Below are 23539 nucleotides of genomic sequence, written 5' to 3'. Positions count from 1 at the left end.
CGTATTTTCTCTGTCTTGTATGCAAAGGGTAGCATGCTGTGTGCTTTTTGGTCCAGCCCCTTCTTATATCTTTCTTCATTGGATTGTGCCACAAACAGAATTTGGATCTGGAACAAGTAGGCTTCTATCACACGTGAGTTGTCAGATTTCTAGTCACTTGTAAAAGTCTGATAGTTTCTACCAATAGCTTTGTCAAATCAACTTTGGAAATAGTGACTTTTATTTTTATCCCTTAGTAACAGGCTTCTAAAATGATGCATTTTTACACAAAAGGGAAAACTTTTGTGTGAGGTTCATACAAAAGTCCCTGGAATCAGATGAGATTTTTCTGGAATGGCAGGGTTGTTGTGATGGGGCTGAGTTATTTCCATTGAGTGAGGGCAGTACAGGGTGGACGGGGCACCTGCGGGCTCCTCCACGTCCTCTGAGCCCTGGATCTTATGTGTCCTTTCGTGCTTCTCAGTTCTGCAGGGGTCGTGTGGCTTAGAGCCCAGGCAGAGCTGTTGGCAATTTCCCTCCCTTTGGTATTTGAGAGAGCTCCTCCAATCGCCTCTTTTAGGCCCAGATTCCACAGCTAAATATTATACATTTGAACTCCACATTTGTACAGTGTTTGTGAGTGCCACAGAATCATCTCATTGAATGTTTTATTTAATCCGTGTGAAGCAGTAGAGCAGGTCTTGTGTCTGCTTTGCACACGAGGAGACTGAAGCTCAGAGAAGAAAAGCGGCCCAAGCTGGCTCCCCATCCGGGCCTACAGACGCGGCGCCCAGTGTGGTCTGGGAGACTGAGGCGGCAGCCAGTGTATTCCCGCACCTCCTCCTCCACTCTGCCTCATAGCCGGCAGGGGGAGGTTCATGCCCAGTACAACTTAGTTCTGTCCAAATCACTGTATGTTAATGCCTGCTAAGTATTTGGCCCTTCAGAATGTGAATGTTTTGTTATATGAACTTTTGTAATAGTGACTATTATTGTTTAAAATAAAGGGGCCATAAGCCAGGACCCAGCAGTCTTTTTCATTCTCAGAAATTTTAGTCATAGTATATTTACTCATGCATGCTTTACCACGTCCCAACAACCCAAAATGGGCAACAGCGATGCAGCTTGTTAGAGAGGGCTTTCTGTATTCCTAATGCAAGAAAACTTCATAAAATATGGTATTAAAGCAAACCTCCCATTTATAAAGTCCTTACATTTCAGGGTAACCATTTTTCTTTAAATTTATATTTATTGTTGAAAGTATTACAGATGCATCTCCTCCCCCTCCTCCCCCCGCCCCATGAACCCTCTCCACTCCACATCCATGCCTCCCAGGCCTTCACCACACTATTGTCTATTTCCTTGGGCTATGAATATATGCATATAGGTTCCCCAGTTATTCTCTCCCCATCCACCTCCCCACCCCCACCTCCCCTCTGAGATTTGCCAGTCTGTTCCATGCTTTTGTGTCTCTGGATCTATTTTGTTCATTAGATATTTGTTCCACATATGAGTGAGATCATGTGATACTTGTCTTTCTCTGACTGGCTTATTTCACTTAGCATAATACTCTCCCGGTCCCTCCATGCTGCCTCAAAGGGTAAGAGATCCAGGGTAACTCTTTTACTATCTTGGTCATTTTTTTCCCCAAGAACTCAGGTCAGATATGTAACCGAAATAAGAATACGTTGTTTGTATGTAATCGTTCACGCTTAGTGCTCTAAGTTCAGAACCAGAACATGCCCAGAGATCTGTACTTGGGTGCTCTGGGTAACAACGGGTTTGAAGGTCCACATGCTTGTTCCTTACAGAGTGCTTAAGGAAACATTGCATAATACGTTTTCATGTTGACACGAGACACTCCAGGGCCTCCTCTTGTTCAGGGATGTGATTCTGGATTGGGTGTGGCTTTTCCGAAGTTCACAAGAATTTGGTGAATCTACCCAGGACCGAGTTACACACATCCTGTATCTCAGGGAGCCTGGGAGGCCCAGGAGCCTCTAGTCTTTATCAGGGTATGGTTTGCACCTTCTTTTTTGAGACACAAGGTATTCTCCCCTGGGAGGAGAGGCCTCCGAGCGGGGAGTGCAGACAGCATCTCAGGGTCTTCACCACCTTCGCTCCCCTGCTGACCCCTGGAGTGCGCTCCTCTGGGATCCGGGCCCAGGAGGCAGCACAGCCCTGCCCTCCTTGCTTCCCTGAGGGTGACCATGGGGACGGACCGGCACCCACAGAGCCAAGCACAGGTTCCGGAGCATCAGAAGAGTGGGTGATGAGCAATGAGTGTGCCTTTCGAACTGAGGGCAGAGGGTGAAGCCTTGGCAAGGATGCCAGTTACTTATCTGAAGTGCCGGCGTCACTGGCTGTTCACGTATCTGTTCAGCCCTCAACAGCCCAGAGTGGAGAGGGGGGTGAGGAGAAAGAATGGGGGTTGGCTTTCTGTAAGCAGGTCGTTTCCCCTTTGTCATTGGGGTTGGGTTAATGTGGCCCCTGAAAGGGAGATGTGCTGGCTTTGGGTTGGGAGGGAGGCAGAGGCAGGCAGATATGACCTCGGTCGGAACCTAGGGGTTTGTGTGCAGAAGCTGCGCTGCCTGGAACCTCATCTTTCTTAGCAGCTTTTTCATGATACTTATTAATCCGCAACTCACATAACTTGGCTCCTGGAACAATTGTCGGCTGGAAAGGCAGATGGTTCCTTGTATATGAAAGTGGGTAATCGTCCACCTGACTCTCAGACTTGCTGAGCAATGTGGGGTTCTGTGTGTGCACATAGATATAGGAGTACAGACACTAAGGTGGAGTGAAGGCGGCCAGTTGGGAACATGGACATGTCCGCCAAGCCTTTCCTGGGCAGGTACTCCTCTAGACAGGCAGCAGACCGCACTGCCTCGCACCTCCTGCCTGAAGACTTGTGGGCAGATATGGCAAGCAGCGGGGTTAAGCAAACAGTGGTGCCTTATCAGTGCTCTGCTTCCTGGCTGGGATGGGGGACCGGGGCTGAGGTGGGTCTCCCCTGAGTCTGTCCACTGCTCTTCTGGAACCTGCGGGTGGTGGGAAGGAGCCTGGACTGCTCCGCCTCTCAGGGCTCTTGTTTTGGACAGAGGGGCCAGCACACATTAGGAATGTTATGTTTCTGGAACTATTGCAGGAACACTGACTTGGTGTGCTCTGTGACCACACCTTGGCCCTCCCGGGTCCTTTCTCTTTGAAGTGTGATGCCTGCTGTCCGGGGCGGGGTGGGGATGTGTGTGGAGGGAACCTCTGAGTGAGGCCCCTGGGGTGGGAGGTGTCAGGCCTGCCCTGACGGCACATGGTGCTTTTGGCCTAGGCTCCTTGGGAAGCTCTGGAATCCTGGAGGGAGTTTGTTTGCTAGGAGTGGGTGCATGTGTGTGGGGTGGTCTCTGCAGCTCTCACACCCACAGTCTTGCTTGGGAAGCCACTGTCCTGTCTGTCCACGTGTGTGGCCCTGTTGCTGTGCTCGTGTGGCTGCACTCACGCCGTGTGTCCTGCCACCAGGCTGTGGTGCCGCAGGGCAGGTGGCTCAGGCTGCGGGTCCCCGCAGAGTCCTGACATGTGCTTGTTCTCTTGCCCCCCTCAGAGAATTCTCAAAAGAAAGGGAGAAGGCGAAAGCCCGGGGCGATTTCCAGAAATTGCGGGAGAAGCAGCAGCTGGAAGAGGACCTGAAAGGCTACTTGGACTGGATCACCCAGGCGGAAGACATTGATCCAGAGAATGAGGAGGAAGGAGGAGAGGAAAGCAAGCGAAATAGTATGTAGCACCTTCCCACTCCTGACCAGTGTGTGTGTAATGCAGAGCTGCCCGGCAACAGGCATTCCTGCCCCCTGACCCAGCCTGAGACCCAGGGCCCCTCAGCCATCGGTTCCCTCTGCCTGCATGTCCGAGAGCACAAGTGCATGTACCTGCCTCTGGATTTCTGCCGAGGTGTGGATTTTAGAGTTGTTTCTGGTCACGTGGCTTTATGGTGGCAGAGGGTCAGACAGACTCACCAATCACCTCAGGAATTCAGTAAGCCCCTCGGAGCGGGACCAGGTGTGGGAAGAGCACATTCACCTGCATCACAGGAGACAAAGCTGTGGTTCCTTCCCTTAGTGAGCAGTGTCATTGGAACTTGGAGAGCAGGGGCCCTCTCTACCCCTCTGCTGCCTGAAGCAGCTCCCACCTGTGCCAGCCAGGGGAAGCCAAATGCTTGGCCCATTAGGGGCTGAGAAGAAGCCAGTTCTGGGCAGCGTTAGGAGGCATGTGAGTTAGTGTGGCTGCTGTGGAGCCCACCCTCTCCCCCCCACCCCCCGGTCCCCACACGGACACCAGGCACCCCCAGCACTTCCTGCAGTAGCAAGGCCCAGTGCTCAGTCGACCACTGGAATTCATCATCAGTGTCCATCAAGACGTCTGTCTTACCATAGACTCTTCTCACAGGCATGCTCTTCCTCTCCCTGGGGCCATCCGTGCCTCGGGTAGAGTGGGTGCTGACATTTAGCAGTGGATTTGACCAAGATATTTGTGATTTGTTTCCAATCTAGAATAGTTGGTAGTAAAGACCGACGACCTATTTCAGAGGTGTATGTCCATTGAGAGGCCTGGGAAACCAAGCAAGGCACTACCTCTCAGAAGACGGCCGAGGGAGCTCCAGTGAGCGGAGCCCCTCAGATGTCATGCAGTCGTTCATTCATTCAGCAGAGCCGGTGCTGATGTCGGGAGGACTCCTGAGATGGAGAGGTTGTGTGTGCTCCTTCTGGGGAAGGCTATGCCTGCACACACACAAGTGCAGCAAGGAGACAGACACAGGTCGGAAGGAAGGCAGGTGGTGTGTGGGGGCTGAGAGGACGAAGGGCCGTAAGAGAGAGCTGTGGAGGCATTGGACCTGGGCCTGGAAGGTCGGATCTGAGATATGTCACAGCTCAGTGTCAGGAAAACATTCTGAGCCATGGCAATGGCATGAGGAGGACATCGAGGTGGGCAAACTAAAGCTTAAGGAGGAAGCGATGGGCCATTGGTTTGGCTGGAACCCAGACGGTATGCAGGTCTGGGAGACATGAAGCAGAGAGGATGAGGCCAATCTCTACTGCTTCTGTAGGCAGTGGAGTGTGGGGGCTGAGGCCCATGCTGGAGGGGATTCTTGACTGAGATGCCTTCAGTGACTTCTAGCCCGGCACTCTGAGGCTGTGATGCCACGGGGAGTGAGGGTTTCCTGCTGTCATGGATACGAATGATCGCTTGAGTCCTGTGTGCCAATGGGCAGCCAGTGGAGTGCAGGCTGCTCTCCTTTCCTCCCCCTCCCTGCTTCCTCCAGGTCTCACCCACTGCTCCTCAAGGAAGAGCCTAGTGTTCACCAGCTAAGGATTAGGAAATTGCAGGGGGATTTCTAGAGCTGACTGTGCTTGCTGAATTTGAGATCAGAGTTTATAAGCGGAAGTTGGTTTAAGTTCCAAGCTCGGTGGTGTCCTCTAGGTGATTGGGTATAAGAAGAGTATCTGCATGTCCTCGGCACAGCACTCCCAGATGTGAGAGCCAGCCTGAATCCCCAGGGCCTTCCCACCTGCAGTGTGGTGGGCATCTTGTGCTCAGCTTGGGGAATACCTGCCGTGCTCTTTTCCTCTTCATTCCCAAACCCCAGCGTTGCTGCTGCCTGCTTCTCCTAAGCCCAGCCCCTGGCAAATGCTGAAGGCACCCTTCCGTCTTCTGAGCAGAATGCTTTTCTTTGCTCTCTTAGGCGTGTCCTGTAGGGAGCTGAGCGAGGCGGTCTTGCAGGCTGATGGCCTTTCATCTCTATTGCTCCACCTCTAGAAAGAGACAGGGACCCATGTAGTGTTGGCAGCCTCAGTTGTGGTGGGATCCTTTTTCTGGCCTGTGATTGGGGAGTAGGGATGTTTGTGGATTTGAGATGTTGCCTTCTGGTAATCCTGCGGGTCCACGCTATGTCTTAGCCCAGTATTTCCTGTGTCCTGCTGCTGTCTGATGACACAGTCAGTGCCTCTTCCATTGGAGACCTTGCCCTGGAGGGAAGACGGGGAAGTGGTGCCTCAGAGTAAAGCAGTGGACAAGCTGGCGCCATAATCAAGGGCCAGCAGTCTGCTGTGGGAGCCCAGAGGGCTCAGCGATTCAGCCAGCGGGAATGCAGGGAAGGCTCCATGGAAGAGGTGGGAATCCTGCTGAGCTCTGAGGGATGAGTCTCCTTGCTTTTCAGGCTGAGGAAAGGGCATGAACCAGGTGAGGAAGCTTACGAAAGTTGAAAGCCCTTAAATGCATCACTTAGTAAGATAATCAAGGAAAGAAATGCCCCTCAAAAGTTGTAGATCCTCAGAGTTCACTTTGTAGCGGCGGCTCCTAGGCCCCTAAAGCTGCACTGGGTCTCAGGATTGACAGTGTGGTGGCTCCTGCTGCCCACAGTGATGTGTGACGCTGCCTGCGGAACCAGCTTGGCAGGCATCTGATCCAGAATAGCACATCTTTTGTGGGGCACCCTGCTCTTCGTCAGCCTCGTTTGCCAGGTGCCGTGGTCTCCTGTGGAGCGAGACTCCAGTTTTTCCTGAGTCATCAGAGCTCAGAGCCCTGATGATTAGGGTTGGAAATGCAGACATAAATCCCGGGCTGTGGGAACATGTTGGGGTGTAACTGACTTAAGAGAGCCTCAGTCTCTTCCCGATGAGGAAGTGGGCCTCCCTGCATGTATTGCCAGCATCCCAGACCTGGAAAAACATCACTGTGGGTTTCCCTGCGACCCAGCCATTTCCCTGTGGCTACTAGCCATTTTCCTCTTGCCCCAGCCAGAAACCACAGGGGAGAGGGTTTCAACAGGCCCATAAAGTCCTCTTCACCAACAGACAGAGGCTGACATGCCACCTGCACACCCAGGCCTGGTCTCTGCCATCTGTTAGCTGGCAGAGAAGTGTGCGTGTGGCTGGTGCCAGCGAGCCCTTTGGGTGTGTCAGATCCATGCCCACACACACCTCACACACCAGCCTGCTCCTGCCTTATATCTGGGGAAGGGGAGGGGTGCCGCATAGGGTTCCTGACCTTGTCCACACTGCTTTAGGATGCTGACTTCACCAACTGCCCTTCTCAGGTGGGTACTGGATGGGATTCCCCAGACAATGAGAAATTAGGTGACAATGTGAGAAGTCCTTCCTTATGGCCCAGCCTCAGTTGAGAGGAGCAAAGGGGAGGAGAGGAGGCCATTAATAACAGCAGGTGTCACGAGCCCACGGAGGGAGCACTGGGCTGGAGGTCATTCTGACGGCACTTCCCTGGAGCTGGCTGCGGCTAAGTTTTGTGACTTGGAATTTGGACTTGAGCGTTAGACACATTACCCAACGTCTCTGAGCCCCATTTCCTTGTCTGCAAGAAGGGGGTCAAAATATTCGCCCATAGGGTTGTCATGAGGGTTAAAGGCTCGATAGCTGGCAGGAGCCACCACAGCTGTAGGTCCGTGCTGCTACTCCTGTCATCAGACTGCAGTAAAACCTGACCGAAACAGTTATTTTCACAGAAGCTACTGGACCTCTGCCCAGCCTCAGGGTGAGGACCCATTTTAGGACCATGTCCCTACACTTTGCTATTTAGAAACTGTAAGGTTCCCAAGTCGTGATGGAAAACATACTTGACCTGGTCACTTTCGAGATACGGTGGCACAGCTTTCTAGCTCCCGAAGCCCATCTAGTGGGTCGATGCTTCTGTCAGAGGACAGATGTCAAGTGCTTGGACATGTGCTCATATTGTCTTTTCTCTCTGATCTTCTAAATGCCATTTTCTGCATCTGTGGTACCCAACTCTGGCTTTACGTGACAGCCCCTGTGGGAGCTCAAATGCTTCCCGATGCCGCCCCCACCCCCTCGCTGATTAATTGGTCAGTGATGGGACTCGATGTGATGTGGCTTTATTTACAGTTTCCTGGAGGTTGCTTGTAAAGCCAGGCCTGGGAACTCCTGAGTGCTCCCCCATCCCCACTGAGGAGCACACTGGTATAGGCCAGTGGTTGGCAAACTGCGGCTTGCGAGCCACATGCGGCTCGTGAGCCGCGGTTTGCCGCTCTGTTGACTAATGAGTTTGCCAACCACTGACCTAGACTCTCGATTCCAATAATTACAGGCTGTTGTTGTTCCTTGTGATTAAGCCCCTATTCCAGTGGTCAGCAAACTCATTAGTCAACAGAGCCACAGTTTGCCGACCACTGGTCTAGGCTGTCCCTTGAAAGAAGATAATGGAGAGGCAGGCAGTCCCTTCTGGGCCGTGTGGTGGCTGAGTGCCTGGTGGCTCTGGTTTCCTGCATTCACGGACCACTTACTTAAAATGTCAGCCCCATACATTTGCTGTTAGAAAGCTGGTATTACACAATTAATTGAATGGACAAAATTTCCTTGGAAGTTAGTTCCTGAGCATTTGGGAAATTTTCAAGGATAATTTAACTTTTTGCTGAGCTTCAAATTTCGTAAGAAACCCTGCCAAATCTCCAAGCGATTTTTTAGACGTGTGCAGCTGCTTCCGAGTTAACAATGAGGTTTTTCTAGGGCCATTAAAATCTGAAAGCCTAAAATTCTATTTTAAACTCTTCTCATTGTCAGTGATTAGTCTTAAAAAATGGCATTAAAAATAATGAAATGGTTTTAAAGGAGCTCATTCTGAAGTTCGGGCCAGAAAGCAGGGCCAGTTCACTGTGGGAGCTATGAGCGATCGACAGTCCCCGTCAGAGGTGATAACTGATGCTCAAAGACAGGGCGGGGATGCCTGAAGCTCCACCTCTGAGCACAGGGAGAACCTGTGTCTTCATTAGGGGCCCTGGCAGAGGCTGTGAGCCCGCCTCCCCTGGGACCCTGCCCCTCAGGCTTCGGGGCACAGGTGGCCACGGCCGTCACCTCCCTTCTGCACCTGCCACCCCGACGACTTTTACTGTGGTGTCTGACTTGAGGCTGGGCAGACAAGAGTGATGGGATAGCTGTTTGCAAGCACACAGCATGGACATTTTCTGTTCCTATTTCAAAGGGTTATGTCTTCAAAATTTAATTTCTAAAACTGCTTTCATCTCAAGAAAACTACCTCAGGGCACAAGTTCCAAGCGAAAAACCTTCAATTAAAAGCTGTAAATGCAAACAGCAGCAGTTAGAGCTGCATGTGGCAGACATGGGTCCAGGCCGCCGTCCTCTGGAGCGGCTGGCCGGGGAGGGAGACACCGGCTCCCCTGAGTGGTCCTGGGAGTAGTGTGTAGCCTCCTAAGAACTGGAGGGAGACGAAGAGGAGGAGGGTGGTTGCCCCACTGCAGACCGGGAGGATGAGGCACTGCAGCCAGGTTCACGGAGTCCCAGTCAGGGTTGTTTTTTCTGCTTTTAATGTATTGATTTACAAAAGAAATATTTACCCACTGTAAGGAATCCATATAATATCAAAGTATATAAAGCAAGAAATAACATTCTCTTGCCCCTCTTCTGAGAGCGAACTAGACTTGGCAGTGGGGCCTGCTCTTTCTGACCTCATTTGTTCCCAGAAGGAATAAGGACACAGGATTTTGCGCAGACAGCTGGCCCCCTGTCCCACCAGGAGATCATCCAGCACAGCTGACTTTCTGGTCCCACCAGGAGATCACCAGCACAGCTGGCCCCCTGTCCCACCAGGAGATCACCCAGTACAGCTGGCCCCCTGGTCCCACCAGGAGATCACCCAGCACAGCTGCCCCCCTGTCCCACCAGGAGATCACCCAGCACAGCTGGCCCCCTGTCCCACCAGGAGATCATCCAGCACAGCTGACTTTCTGGTCCCACCAGGAGATCACCAGCACAGCTGGCCCCCTGGTCCCAACAGGAGATCACCCAGCACAGCTGGCCCCCTGTCCCACCAGGAGATCGCCCAGCACAGCTGGCCCCCTGGTCCCACCAGGAGATCACCCAGCACAGCTGGCCCCCTGGTCCCACCAGGAGATCACCCAGCACAGCTGGCCCCCCGGTCCCACCAGGAGATCACCCAGCACAGCTGGCCCCCCTGTCCCACCAGGAGATCACCAGCACAGCTGGCCCCCTGTCCCACCAGGAGATCACCAGCACAGCTGGCCCCCTGGTCCCACCAGGAGATCACCAGCACAGCTGGCCCCCTGTCCCACCAGGAGATCACTAGCACAGCTGGCCCCCTGGTCCCAACAGGAGATCACCCAGCACAGCTGCCCCCCTGTCCCACCAGGAGATCATCCAACACAGCTGACTCCCTGGTCCCACCAGGAGATCACTCAGCACAGCTGGCCCCCTGGTCCCACCAGGAGATCACCAGCACAGCTGGCCCCCTGGTCCCACCAGGAGATCACCCAGCACAGCTGGCCCCCTGTCCCACCAGGAGATCATCCAGCACAGTTGGCCCCCTGTCCCACCAGGAGATCGCCCAGCACAGCTGGCCCCCTGGTCCCACCAGGAGATCACTCAGCACAGCTGGCCCCCTGTCCCACCAGGAGATCACCAGCACAGCTGGCCCCCTGGTCCCACCAGGAGATCACCCAGCACAGCTGGCCCCCTGTCCCACCAGGAGATCACCCAGTACAGCTGGCCCCCTGGTCCCACCAGGAGAACATCCAGCACAGCTGGCCCCCTGGTCCCACCAGGAGATCACCCAGCACAGCTGGCCCCCTGGTCCCAACAGGAGATCATCCAGCACAGCTGGCCCCCTGGTCCCACCAGGAGATCATCCAGCATAGCTGGCCCCCTGGTCCCACCAGGAGATCATCCAGCACAGCTGGCCCCCTGGTCCCACCAGGAGATCATCCAGCACAGCTGGCCCCCTGGTCCCACCAGGAGATCATCCAGCATAGCTGGCCCCCTGGTCCCACCAGGAGATCACCCAGTACAGCTGGCCCCCTGGTCCCACCAGGAGATCACCCAGCACAGCTGCCCCCCTGTCCCACCAGGAGATCATCCAATACAGCTGACTCCCTGGTCCCACCAGGAGATCACTCAGCACAGCTGGCCCCCTGGTCCCACCAGGAGATCACCAGCACAGCTGGCCCCCTGGTCCCAACAGGAGATCACCCAGCACAGCTGGCTCCCTGGTCCCAACAGGAGATCACCCAGCACAGTTGGCCCCCTGTCCCACCAGGAGATCGCCCAGCACAGCTGGCCCCCTGGTCCCAACAGGAGATCATCCAGCACAGCTGGCCCCCTGGTCCCACCAGGAGATCACCAGCACAGCTGGCCCCCTGGTCCCACCAGGAGATCACCCAGCACAGCTGGCCCCCTGTCCCACCAGGAGATCATCCAGCACAGCTGACTCCCTGGTCCCACCAGGAGATCGCCCAGCACAGCTGGCCCCCTGTCCCACCAGGAGATCACCCAGTACAGCTGGCCCCCTGGTCCCACCAGGAGATCACCCAGTACAGCTGGCCCCCTGGTCCCACCAGGAGATCACCCAGTACAGCTGGCCCCCTGGTCCCACCAGGAGATCATCCAGCACAGCTGGCCCCCTGGTCCCACCAGGAGATCGCCCAGCACAGCCTGCTCTGAGCCGTGAGCCATAGACAGCTTTCCATATTTTAAAGACAACACCTTGGCTATTTTCAATAATTTGCCACAATAAAAGCTGTCCCGATGGACTGTATGTAGCACGTGGACCTCCTCTTTGTGGGAGTTGTCAGGGTTGCAGTTTTAGCCTTGTTGGTGTGACTGTCTGGCCATCTTCTGTGCCGTGAGACTGTGTGCCATGGGGCCAGGAAAAGGGTCTGTTTCTGCTCTTCATTGTGCTGGCACCTTAGGGCAGTATTTGTCACATGTTATTTGTTGAGTGAAAGAACACAGACTAACATCTCACATTTGTCAAGTGCTCCCCTGTGTCAGACATCGCTTTAAGGGCTGTGGGTGCATTAACCCACTGTTCCTCAGCAGTTTTGTGAGACTAGGACTTGTCAGATGAGGAAACTGAAGCATGAAGACGTTTGGGAGCTTCCCAGGGTCCCATGACTGTCAAGAGGCAAAGCTGGGATTTGAACCCAAGGTTCTGCCACAGTCTGCACGCAGCCATCGCTAATCCCCACAAATGCGTGGACCTGGGTCTGGGCCCCCACGTTCACGTTCTTGTGAGAGAGCTCATCTGAAAGGGTTTTTCTGGCTCAAAGAGCATGCCCTTTAGAAATACGGGTGCTGTGCCAAGTGACAGCAGTTTACATTCCCACTGATGGGTCCATGCAGGCCCTCGCCCACTCGGCGTTCCTTCTGCGGCCCCACCTGCCTCTGCAGGTCCCTTCCCGAAGCATGTGGCCTCTGCAACAAGGACTAGCCCGCGTGGAGCGACCACCATATCATGGACCCTGTCATTTCTCTCATGACCTGGTAGTGGAGTTGTAGTCGTCATGGTTGACCGCGCCTTGCCAAAGCCGAGCATGCCATTTGCTAGTTTCCTCTGAAAGCAACCCTATGAAGTGCAGGTCCGACCACTATTAACATCTCATGAGGGCTGAAACTGTGGCTTAACCAATTCAGGTAACCCGCCCACGGTCATCCAGCCAGAAAGTGAGTTTAGACCTGATCTGTCCAAGTCCAGAGCCTACTCTTCCAGCACCCAGGCGTCCTGCCCCAGATAGCAATACTGACTGGACTCGAACAGCCAGCTGGTCAGCACCCAGGACTCCTGACTCCCTCCAAGTGCCCGCTCCCGAACGCCCTTCTTACCCTTCTTAGAGGGGAGGTCAGACACTGGAAACCTGTGCCTGGAGAGGGTAGATTGATTGTTTATTGTAATTGGTTATTTATTTAGGACAGGCTCTTAAAGACAGGCACTTTGTATACTCACTCTAAAATGCGCGTTTTCGCTCCCTGGCCAGGTCCTGAACGGTAGGTTTCCTTGTGGGACAGTTTGGGGTTTTGCGTGTCAGAGCCCCTGGATGTCTGCACCTCCTGGGTCCTGGGGCCCTGTTTGCGGTGCTCTTGCTGCCCTCTACTGAACCATAATGAAATTGCTTGTGTTCAACCTGAAGGGGTCACCCTGGCCGACTTGCTAAAAGAGGACAAGAAGAAAAGGAAGTTCTGCTTTCGCCAGCGCAGGGCTAAAGACCACGGTAAACGGCTGAGACGGAACTCTGTCTCCAGCAGACTCCTCCCCGAGACCTGCCGCCTCCTGCTCACAGAGGGGTGGTGTGCGGTGCATGTCTGTGTGCTGCGTCTGCAGGTGCCTGTGTGTCTTACTTGCTTGATTTCTTGGAAACTTGCTTGTGTTGTTTTCTTCTTGTCTTTTCCCAAAACGTGTGTCTTTGCCAAGACAGCATTGCAATTTCCTTTCCGTGTGAACTGTACCTTTTCAAGAGGTAGCTGAACCAACTCAGAAAATGTATTTAATCCAGCATGAATAGTGTTAGTCTGGGAGACAGACTTTTTTGAACACTTTCCCCACAAGGATGCTTTTTCAACTGAAATGTCTCCGTGTAGATGGCAGTGCAGTGAGGTAACTGGATGGGTGTTTTCCCCAGGGTACGTTTTTCAGGTGCCCTCTTGGGATTGCACTCCCTGGCAGGTTTGCCCAGGACCCTGTTCAGGCTAGTAGGCCTGTTTCACCCAGAAGTTAAAAACATACGTCCAGGCCCTTGTGGGCGTGGCTCCGGGGTTGAGCGTCAACCTATGAACCCGGAGGTCACAGTTTAATTCCCAGTCGGGGTGCATGCCCAGGCTGCGGGCTCGATCCCCCGTGCGGGGTCTGCAAGAGGCAGGCGATCACTGATTCTCTCTCATCATTGATGTTTCTCTCTCTCTCTCTCTCCCCCACTCTCTTCCTCTATGAAATCAATAAAAAATATAAAATATATATATATATATATACTTCTAGGAGGCAAAGATTTTTGGATCCTTGCCTTTGCGAGGAGGAATGAGGAAAGGGCTCAGGTGGGAAGTAATGAAGTTTCCAGCGATGGTCTAAAACAGTGGTCGGCACACTGCGGCTCGCGAGCCACATGCGGCTCTTTGGCCCCTTGAGTGTGGCTCTTCCACAAAATACCACGGCCTGGGCGAGTCTATTTTGAAGAAGTGGTGTTAGAAGAAGTTTAAGTTTAAAAAATTTGGCTCTCAAAAGAAATTTCAGTCGTTGTACTGCTGATATTTGGCTCTGTTGGCTAATGAGTTTGCCGACCACTGGTCTAAAATTATGCTAAACATCGCCCCTCAATGGGAACCCTGGGGTTAGCATCAGGGCTATCCCTGCGCAGGGCAGTTATGGGAACCGGCGCCCTGTCTGCCTGCCAAGGCACCGCTGTGGTCCCACAGCGGCACGGAGCTGCCTCTGCACACCACCCAGTCCCCTACCTGCTGCCACCCCATCGGCCCTGGTCAGGCCGCTCTGCAGGAAGGAAGACTCCATTTGAGAGGAGTTAGACTGCGGGCACACAAAGCCAGCTGCTGAGAGAGCAGAGGGGCAGGCGGCCCTGTTTTCTTGGGAGCGACCACTGGAACGCTGAACCCAGAGGCCGGGAATTGGGCTTGAACAGCCAAGGTGGTCTGCCTGGAGGTTGTATGAGGACCCTGCTCTCGTCAGAAGGCCTGCAAGGGGAAAGGGGCAGAGGCTATCAGATAAAAGCCCCTCATTGTTCCGAGAGCCCCTTGTGGCCCCAGGAGGAAGAGGACAAGGAGTAAGACCTTGCCTGACAGTGAGTGGGCAGGGAGTTGCGGGGTGAGGGGGAGACTTGTTCAGCTTCAGTGTTTTCCAGGAAGCGGCTGGGCTGGCTGCAGCTCCTGGGGCCTCCGCAGGGAAGATGGGCTCCAGCTAAGCAGGAAGCACTGTCAGGGATGCAAGGAAACATGCTGGCAGAGACAGCCTCGGACCGCAGCTCTGCGGAGGTTGCCTCGAGAAGATGTGTGGTTTCCGTCCCCAGAAGGGACCCCGCTTTGGGCTTCTAGGCACGTCCCCTCCTCAGCCAGGGCTTGAGGCTTCTCTGTTAGCTTTCTGAGAGGTCTGCAGGGAGAGGAAGCAGCATCCTATTTTCAGGAAGCTGTCTGTGTTTTGAGCAGGGGAGGTCTCCTCTTGACTAAGACAGGGTCCCTGAGGGAGGCGCTGACGTTGCCGGTGACGCGTGGGCAGAGGCTATTGTGTGGATGCTGTGCTCCCATGTCACTAGCCATATAGAAATAGTCATTGTCAGGGAGTAATTCTTGCTTCAGACACAGAAACCTTGGTCTGGCCTTGACCCACATTCTCCAAGAAGAGTCTGGCTTCTTTACAGCAACAAGAATCTGTTACCTTGTAATGGCTAAGCATGTCACCACCAGCAAGCACAGGCAACGTCCTCACAGCTTGTCATGGCACTGCTCATGCTTGTCATGGAAATAAGATAAAAACACAAGGTCTTGGCTTTGGATCACCCCTCTTCGCGGAAGGCAGCCATGCCCGCCACTGCTCGGTTGTCCGACCTCACCCTTTCCCCTTCCTTTGAAAGGAGCGAGAAGCTTTTAGGCTGCTGGGCATGGAGGGAAATGCTGACAAATCCTCAAGCCCGCAAGAAGGCCTGCTCTATGGAGGCGGACAGGTGTGAGGCTCCTGGAGGCCAGGACACCTGTGGGCTCAGTTTGGCTGGCTCGGGATCTCTTGGGGACTGCTCTTCCTTGTGCTTCTCCAGGCCCCAGGGTGTCCTCCTGGAGGTGACTTCTGGTGACCCTCCTGAGGGGTGGGGAGGGGCTTTCCAGTCCTGCTCATTCCCTGCTCCCCTTGCTGAGCTCGGGGAATGCCAGGGAAAACCCCCTTGGTGTGGGAGCCAAATCAGACAGCCTGTGGGCGTTTCCTCTTTACACAGTTGCAGCAGGTCAGAGGTCAGTGGGTCTCTGAGATATCACCCAACAGCTCATTTTCCGCATTAGATAACCCAGGCCAGGAGGAAAAGGGTCTTGTCCCCACATCGCCAGCGACGAAGACCGAAATTAGCCTCCATCACTGAAGGAAGTTGGTCTGAGATTTTGCTGTGCCTGTTAATGGTGAACATAATTTTGGGGCTGCCTACTTGGAGCCATGCACAGACTCATCCACTGTGTGTATGTGTGTGTGCACGCACATGTGTGTTTATAATTTCCCTCTGAATTCACAGGCCAGGCCGATTTTGTTGAGAGGTATGTTGTTCTTCAGAGTGAGAGTAGAGGAATAAACAATTTCACTGGTGAAGATGCTTGTTGTTGTGCTGGCCAGAGAAAGTGTATTTCCCTGGTTTATTTTGTGTGGCGTTACCTAGGATGGCATCTGGGCCGAGTAATACGATCTTAAGAGAGAAATAATGTGACCCAGGCTGGCATCTCTTGTCTACAGTCCGGGGTGCGCTGGGCTGCTGCCCCGCCTCCTCTCCTCATCGAAGCAGCACTTGGGGCCCCTCCACAGTGCACCCACACTCGGAGCCAAGGCCTCCATCCTGGAACCCTCCCCAGAGACCCCAGTGCCTGGAAAAGACCACAGAGCAGAGGCTCTGAGCTTCCCCAGATTTTCAGCAGGTAAATTGCAGTGCAAGCCAGTATCCCATTAAAGGCATCAGGCTTGTCCCAATGCCCAGTTTCACCCAGATTCACAGAAAATAATTTTTAAGTTTTTATTTAAAAACATAAAAACTTCCTCGACAAAGCTCTGAAAATTCCCTGGAGGGTGTGAGGTAGAACGACTGACAGCGTCGCTGCACGCAGACGGTCCCTGCTAGCTTCTGCAGGAGGGTCTGGTGCAGGCAGGTGACGTGGTGGGCTCCGGGGGTCTCTCTGCTTGGCCTGGCCACTTGTCAGCCATCAACACTGGGTCCCTGCTGAAGGGGACACAGGGCAGTGGGTTAGGGAGACAGGCATGTGTTCCAGTCATTTGCCTGTGGCTTTACTTACTTGAGTTTCTACAATTCTTTCTGTTTGGATTTTTAGAAAATCTAAATGATCACCTTGCCCTGGCCGGCTTGGCTCAGTGGATAGAGCATCGGCCTGCGGACTAAGGGGTCCCGGGTTCGATTCCGGTCAAGGGCATGTACCTTGGTTGCGGGCACATCCCCAGTAGGGGGTGTGCAGGAGGCAGCTGATCTATGTTTCTCATTGATGTTTCTAACTCTCTATTCCTCTCCTTTCCTCTCTGTAAAAATCAATAAAATATATTTAAAAAAATAAATGATCACCTTATCAGCTTGAATTTTGTACTGTATCAGCCATTCTGGGCTGATCTTCGGTAAGTGGTCAGGCTCTATATCGTGTTTCCGGGGTTAATCGAGGTCATTAGGACAGTGAACCAGTGTTGATGAATAAGGGGCTTGCTTGGCTTTTGGAACTTCTCAGTTTGTGGAGTTTTAAGTATAAACCCCCGTACATACCAACATATACAGTATCAGCGTGTACCCCAGTATATTCAAATGTGTGCCAGAGCCGTAGGGGAAGCAGGAGAGCTTTCTCACGTCTGAGCTGTGTGCCCGAGGCTGCTGGTCGTCTCTTTCATCTGTGAAATCACAGTTTGTTCATGTAATCTCAGAAGCCCCTGTCCTCTTTTTTAAAACATGGAGGAGATCATACTGGGACTAAGTGAAGGGAAACCCGTATCAATGTATAAACATTGAAAAAAATGAATGTCGAGTGCAAGTGAAGGGTGTAATGCTTTAATGTGCATGCAGGCTCCCACTTATGCCCACCGGGCCGAATGTATTCTGTGCTTCCAGAGGAGGAAATGCGTCCTGAGGCAGGGACGGGGACGCCGGAGCGGACAGAAAGGCTGCCAGGGCCCCAGCCAGAGCCTGGATCCTCTGCTCAGAATCAGGAACTGGACCAAGGTCCATTTCCAGGACCAAATGAGGTCACCCCATTCTAGCATAGTCACTGTCCTCTCCCTCTCTCCCTCCACCCTCCTCCTCAGCCCTGGCGACATCCTTCTGGAATAGATTCATTTATTATGGCTGTGTAGGTGTCAGATACTTACAACTGAAAAGTTGCTGTCCCCACAACAGGCTAAGGTAGAGAGAAATTGCTCAGTGCAGGGCAGGAGAAGTACAAACCAAGAGTGGCCGGGAAGTGTGGGAGACTTCACACCAGAGGCCTCCGTGCAATGATGGAAGTGGTTGGGGGAGTGACACCAGATTTGGGATTTGGGCCACATGGGGGAGTGTTGCTTTGTGCCCAGAGAGCCCCACGAGAGCTTTGCCAAGATGACAGAACTGCCGTTCATGATTGAGGACCCATCTGGGGTAACCCACTATCAGGTGACCCACTCCAGCCCTGAGATATAGGTACCTCGCATTTTGCAGGCGGGAGCGCGGAGCCTGGGAGAACTCAGGTCACAAACATGAAGTTAAGGTTAGATCTGGCCAACCCGAGAGCCTGCTCTTAGCCACCATCCTCTCTACGTGAAGGATGGAGGCTGCCTCGGGAGCAAGAGGACTTCTCTCCAGGAAAGCCCTGGAGCTGGGCCACCCAATTAATGTCTCTTTGCTGCTGCTGGGGGAGTTCGGCTTTATTTCTTCTCTTTCCCCGACTTAGTCAAGAGAGCAACTAGTGCCTTTCCGCCACTTCTAGCTGGCACCCAGCCAGAAATGCGAAAGAACGCCCCCTCCCCAACAGGCAGTATGCACTGTAATCTGCTTCAGTCGTATTGTTTGAAAATGAAGCTTTAGAAATGAAATGCAGCAACTGTATTGCTCGCATCTTGGGACATGGCCCCAGAGAATAACAAGCCACCAGACGCAGCCTGTTCAGGAGACGTTTGCTCTTTTTGAAATAATAACTAAAGTTATGATATGCATAATACTAGAACCTTGAAGTAGTCTACTGTGAGAGACGGAAGTGAGTTTGAGCGTGTGGAGTTGGCACGACCAGGACACTAATGCTGGGAGTCAGGACCCAACTGGGCCTGAGGACCCCACAGTCCCCACCCGAGGCGGAGTGCTCGCACCTTCTGGCCTCAGACCTCCAGGAAGAGCTGGCTCGCGGTCTTGTTTATAAGGAGCTCCCACTGTGATGCTCCATGTCTTGTTCTTAAAAAGAAGGCTGGTCCCATGGGAAGAACCCATAACAATGAACTTTGTTGAATTTTATGAATTTTTAGTCTCTCGCTGAAGCCAAGGCATGGGACAGTCGTGGGATAAATTGCAGGAGCATCTCAGATTCTCCCTCTCTCTCTGGAACTTTCTGTTAAAAGTTTTTTCATGATTGGATTGTTGGGTTTTTTTGTTTTCTGTTTTGGTTTGGTTTGTCTTTATTTTCTTTATTTTTGCATGGAGTTGTGAGAATTTAAATCAAAGTTTGTAGTTGCTTTTTTTCGACTTAACTAAGAAAGAAAAAGGTTATTCCACAAGAATACCGGTTGTGTGCTGTGGGTCTAGAATTCTGCTCATGTTGCCTTTTCCTTTGAAACCTTTGCCTACATGTTGCTGGACATGGCTCTCGAGACTCCCGCCCAGCAGCCTCCATTTCCTGGGTGCTCACAAAAGGAGCGGGATCTTCTCTGTCGCCCTCAGAACAGATGTTACTCAGACCTCTGGGCCCTTTGAGACAGGTCCCCTTCATCCATGCTTGTCATTCACACTATGTCTGTTGCCCGAGCAGGGTCAGCAGCATAGCTATGCAGACGGAGACGCTGACCCAACCTTCGCCCTCTGCTCCCTGGGCTGCCCATAGAACCTCCACCACGTGCTCAGGCAACCCCCCGTCCCCCCCCCCCCCCCCCCCCCCCAGTTTTTGTGGAGGAAACTGAGGCATCCTTGCTAAAGAGGACACTTATGGGCAGAGGCCACAGGGGGAAGACTTTCCTGTTGACCCATCAGGTTGATAAAGGCAGTTGCTCCAGTTCAAAATGATGCATCAGGGGAAAGCAGTGCATGTGTTTGGGTGATTCTCCCATGTTCAGTCTCCATGACCTCTCCTGACCCCAGAGCAGAATTAGTCATTCCTAACTACACGTTTCAGATTCCTTGTCCAGCCCCCTGAGTGGGGGGCATAGGGGGATGGTCTATATTTCTGTATTTCACAGTTAATTGAATCCATTTGGGCTTGCCTCTCCCACTGGCCCTCCAGGACAATGCAGTGCCGTGCCCTCTGGGTGCCCGCACCCCCTTCCCCACCTGGTCTCCAGCACATACTCGTGATGTTTATGGGGCTGAATCAAGTGGATGCAAACAAACAGCCAAGTGCCAGATGGTGGCTCGAGTGGGTCCCTGGGCTCCCCGACACCAGTGGGTGCATTTCCACATTTCCTCCGCTTCTGCTCAGGACCCTGATGTGGCGGCGTGAAGCATGCCCAGAGACGCTGGCAGCGCTGGGATCACAGTCAGCTCTGCCCTGGTCACGGGGTGGGAGGAGACCTCCCTAGTGCTCTTGTCTGGCTTTGGTGGTGAGAGCTTCTACATATTGGCTTCACAAGCTCAGCACGTCTTAAATATCAGAGAAGTTCACTAAAACTGAGTAGGGTTTTCAACTTCTCAAAGATTTTGTGCCTGGTACCTCATGTACTCTTCCACCCACAACGCCTCCTCTCCGATATATTTAAAATAAGAATGTGTTCATGAAGTATTGGTCTTGCACAGATTTTCTAGAGTCCACCTGCCGGGGCAGGCAAGGTGTCCTGAGATGTCTTGGTGGCCTCAGTGCAAACCTGGGAACCAGGAGAATAAGCTGGTACCAAGCGCAGGGCAGGGTCCTGTTTGTTCCGTAGGCTGCTTTTCTCGGGAAACCTCTGGATGGACAGAATTTCTTCCTGATGGGGCCCTGGGCTTGCTGGGCAGGATATGGCAGCAGAGGCTCTCCTGCGTGGAGGTGCTGGCTTCTCAGCACTCATGCTGGTCCATTGCCCTCCTCCCAGGTTCCCAGAGGGCCTGCTGGTGGGGATCTCACACTGGCCCCTCCGGGGCGTGCAGCACCTCCAGTGTGCCCTCTGAAGCATTTTCTTCCCCCCACAGCCAGCATGCCAACCAGCGAGACAGAATCTGTGAACACGGAGAACGTAAGTGGCGAAGGCGAGAACCAAGGCTGCTGGGGAACTCTCTGGTGAGTGTGGAGGCAGCTTACCCTCTTGGCTTCCGCCATCATCATCTCAGGGAAGCAAATATCAGGAAGACACCCCAGATTTCCATGAAGCCTGGGGGCTATAGCCTCAGGGGCAGGAGGGGCGGGTGGGCTCACCCTGGGCCCCTTGGTCATCCTCCTACCCTGGGCCCCTCCCTGCCTCCATCCTGCTGAGCACCTGCAGCAGGGTGTGCCAGGTAACCCACTGTTCCACTGTGTCCACTAGGTGCTGGTGGAAAAGAAGCGGCGCAGCCCAGGCTGGGCCCTCTGGGTGCCGGCGGTGGGGGTAAAGCCCGATTCTCCTCCTGGGCTGGTGCTGGCATCAGTGCTTTGGAGAAGAGCTTGTATGGCAGAGTGGCTGATGAGAGTATTTAAGTTTCCTTCGCTCCTGGGTTCTCCCAACCTTATGCACAGCAGCTGGATGGCGAGACCCTGCCCTATGCTTATAGCACTTTTTCTTGGGAGCCCTGCACCACCCCCTCCTACCAGTGGAGGGTGCCATCCCATTAACCCCCATTGGCTTTTTACTAGAGGATTTGGACTGCAGCAGTGGGGGGACCAGCAGGGGGGAATGTGCAGAGTGCAGCCTGCTTTGGCGGGGGGGGGGGGGGGGGGGGCGGGGGGGGGACCATGCAGCTTTGTTTTGTTTGCTTCCATCTGGTATCTTTTAGGTCTTCTCTCTGCAAAGTGCAGGTATTGTTTTTAAGAGAATTCGATCTCCTGGGCAGTGCTGCATAAAAAATGATGTGTTATGGGCAGGATACTCAATAGTTTACAAAGTGAATTTGCCTCCTTTCTCTTGCTCTGCCCTCCCTACCACATTGGAAATTAGACGGGAAATGGGTTTGTCCTTCCCATTTGACAGATGAGAACATGGAGGCTCAAAAAGGTGTGCCGCTTGCCCAGACTCACGCAGTTAGTGAATAGCAGGGCCAGGACTCCTACTCCAGTGCTCCATTTGCTAGAGCAGCAGCAAATGCTGCTGTTGAGATGAGTGACTGAGTTGCAGGCAGGAGAGACCCCCGGACTTCAGTGTGGGGAACACAGGTGGGGGAGTGAAGGACCCCTAGAGTCACTGCCTGTGCCATGACTGCTCAGGGCGTCTGGCTAAGAGTCTTCTCTTGCCAGGGCTTGGGCAGGTGCTCAGCCTGGCCTGCCTGGACCTGCAGCACCTCGCTACTGCTCTGCAAATACCCCAGCTAGCCCGCTGCGGGGGTGCTGAGCCAGGCTGCTGTGCATGGCTCTTTCGATAGCTCAGCTGACATGGTGGGGGGGAGCATATGCTTAAGCCTTCATAATAGGAATGATGTTCTTTTTGTCTTTCTTTCAGTCAAGCCATCTCAAAATCCAAGCTCAGGTCAGTATCTTCTTTCCATTTTTTCTTAAGCATGTGTGTTGGTTGTTCCCTTTAACTTCTGAATTTTGCATGGAGTTGCTCTAGACTTGCATTTGCTCTTTGCAGGGGTCCTCAAACTTTTTAAACAGGGGGCCAGTTCACTGTCCCTCAGACCGTTGGAGGGCCGGACTATAGTTTAAAAAAAAAAAACAATGAACAAATTCCTATGCGCACTGCGGGCCTGGGATGAGTCGGCTGCTAAGCAGGACAGGCAGCGGCACCCGGCGGGCCGGATAAATGTCCTTGGCGGGCCGCATGTGGCCCGCGGGCCGTAGTTTGAGGACCCCTGAATAGAGGATCAGTCTGCCCAGTAAACATTGAGCACCTGTCTTGTAGAGCAGTGTATTTACCATAGTAGGTGCTGAAGATCTTGCCCCAACACAAACCAACAAGATGCAACATTTCTTGCCACAAATCAACCCTTCATATCCCCCCCTAGCATCATTTCTCCAAGAGAAATACTTCTTGTCACTTTTCTGCTTAAAAGTTTTTCAACCCTAGCCAGTTTTCTCAGTGGTTAGAGCATTAGTCCACGAACTGAAGGGTCATGGGTTTGATTCCGGTTAGGGGCATCTTACCTGGTTGCAGGCTCAATCCCCAGCCCCCGTCATGGCATGTGCGGGAAGCAACCGATCGATGTGTCTCTCTCACATTAATGTTTCTCTCTCTCTGTCTCTACCCCTCTCTTTACTTACTCTAAAAATCATTGGAATAAATATCCTTGGGTGAGGATTAACTCCCCGCCCCCCAAAAAAGTTTTTCATGGAAGGAGGTTCAGAAGGTTTTCTTAGGTGCTAGTCATGTTCTGTTTCTTGGGCTATGACATGGTCAGTTGGTAAAAACTCATTGAAATGTACACCTATGATTTGTGTAGTCTTCCATATAAATGTTCTTTTTTAATTTAAAACATTTTACCACTATATATAAAAATTTACCACTATATATAAAAATTTACCACTATATATAAAAATTTACCACTATATAAAAAAATTAATGAACATAGAACTAAATGTAAAACCTAAAACTGTAAGCATTCTAGAAGAAAACACAGGAGAAAAATCTTTGTGACCCTGGGTTAGGCAAAGATATTCTTGGACACAATACCCAAAGCACTGGCCATAACAGAAAAAAAAGATAAATTCAAAATTAAAACTCCTGTTCTTCAATAGAAAATAAAAAGATAAGCTCCAGACTGGAGGAAAAATATTTGAAA

The 23539-nt window shown here is 52.8% G+C and overlaps 1 protein-coding gene across 3 annotated transcripts in view; it reads left to right on the top strand.

The window, feature by feature from the left end:
• CACNA1D (calcium voltage-gated channel subunit alpha1 D) overlaps nt 1-23539 on the top strand; it is a 311586-nt gene that overhangs the window by 200641 nt on the left and 87406 nt on the right. For 2 of the 3 annotated variants that reach the window (XM_080675937.1, XM_080675938.1), the window contains exons 9-11: nt 3578-3747; nt 20825-20912; nt 22261-22287. In XM_080675937.1, coding sequence (XP_080532063.1) covers nt 3578-3747; nt 20825-20912; nt 22261-22287 — 285 coding nt within the window. Of the gene's footprint in view, nt 1-3577; nt 3748-20824; nt 20913-21156; nt 21217-22260; nt 22288-23539 lie in introns of all 3 variants that reach the window. The other variant, XM_080675936.1, reaches the window with a different exon arrangement.

The sequence above is a fragment of the Plecotus auritus genome (genome assembly GCF_963455305.1).
Source record: "Plecotus auritus genome assembly, chromosome: 6".
NCBI lineage: Eukaryota > Metazoa > Chordata > Mammalia > Chiroptera > Vespertilionidae > Plecotus > Plecotus auritus.
Note: the sequence above shows the minus strand (reverse complement) of the source record. Positions and strands in the feature narration are given on the sequence as shown.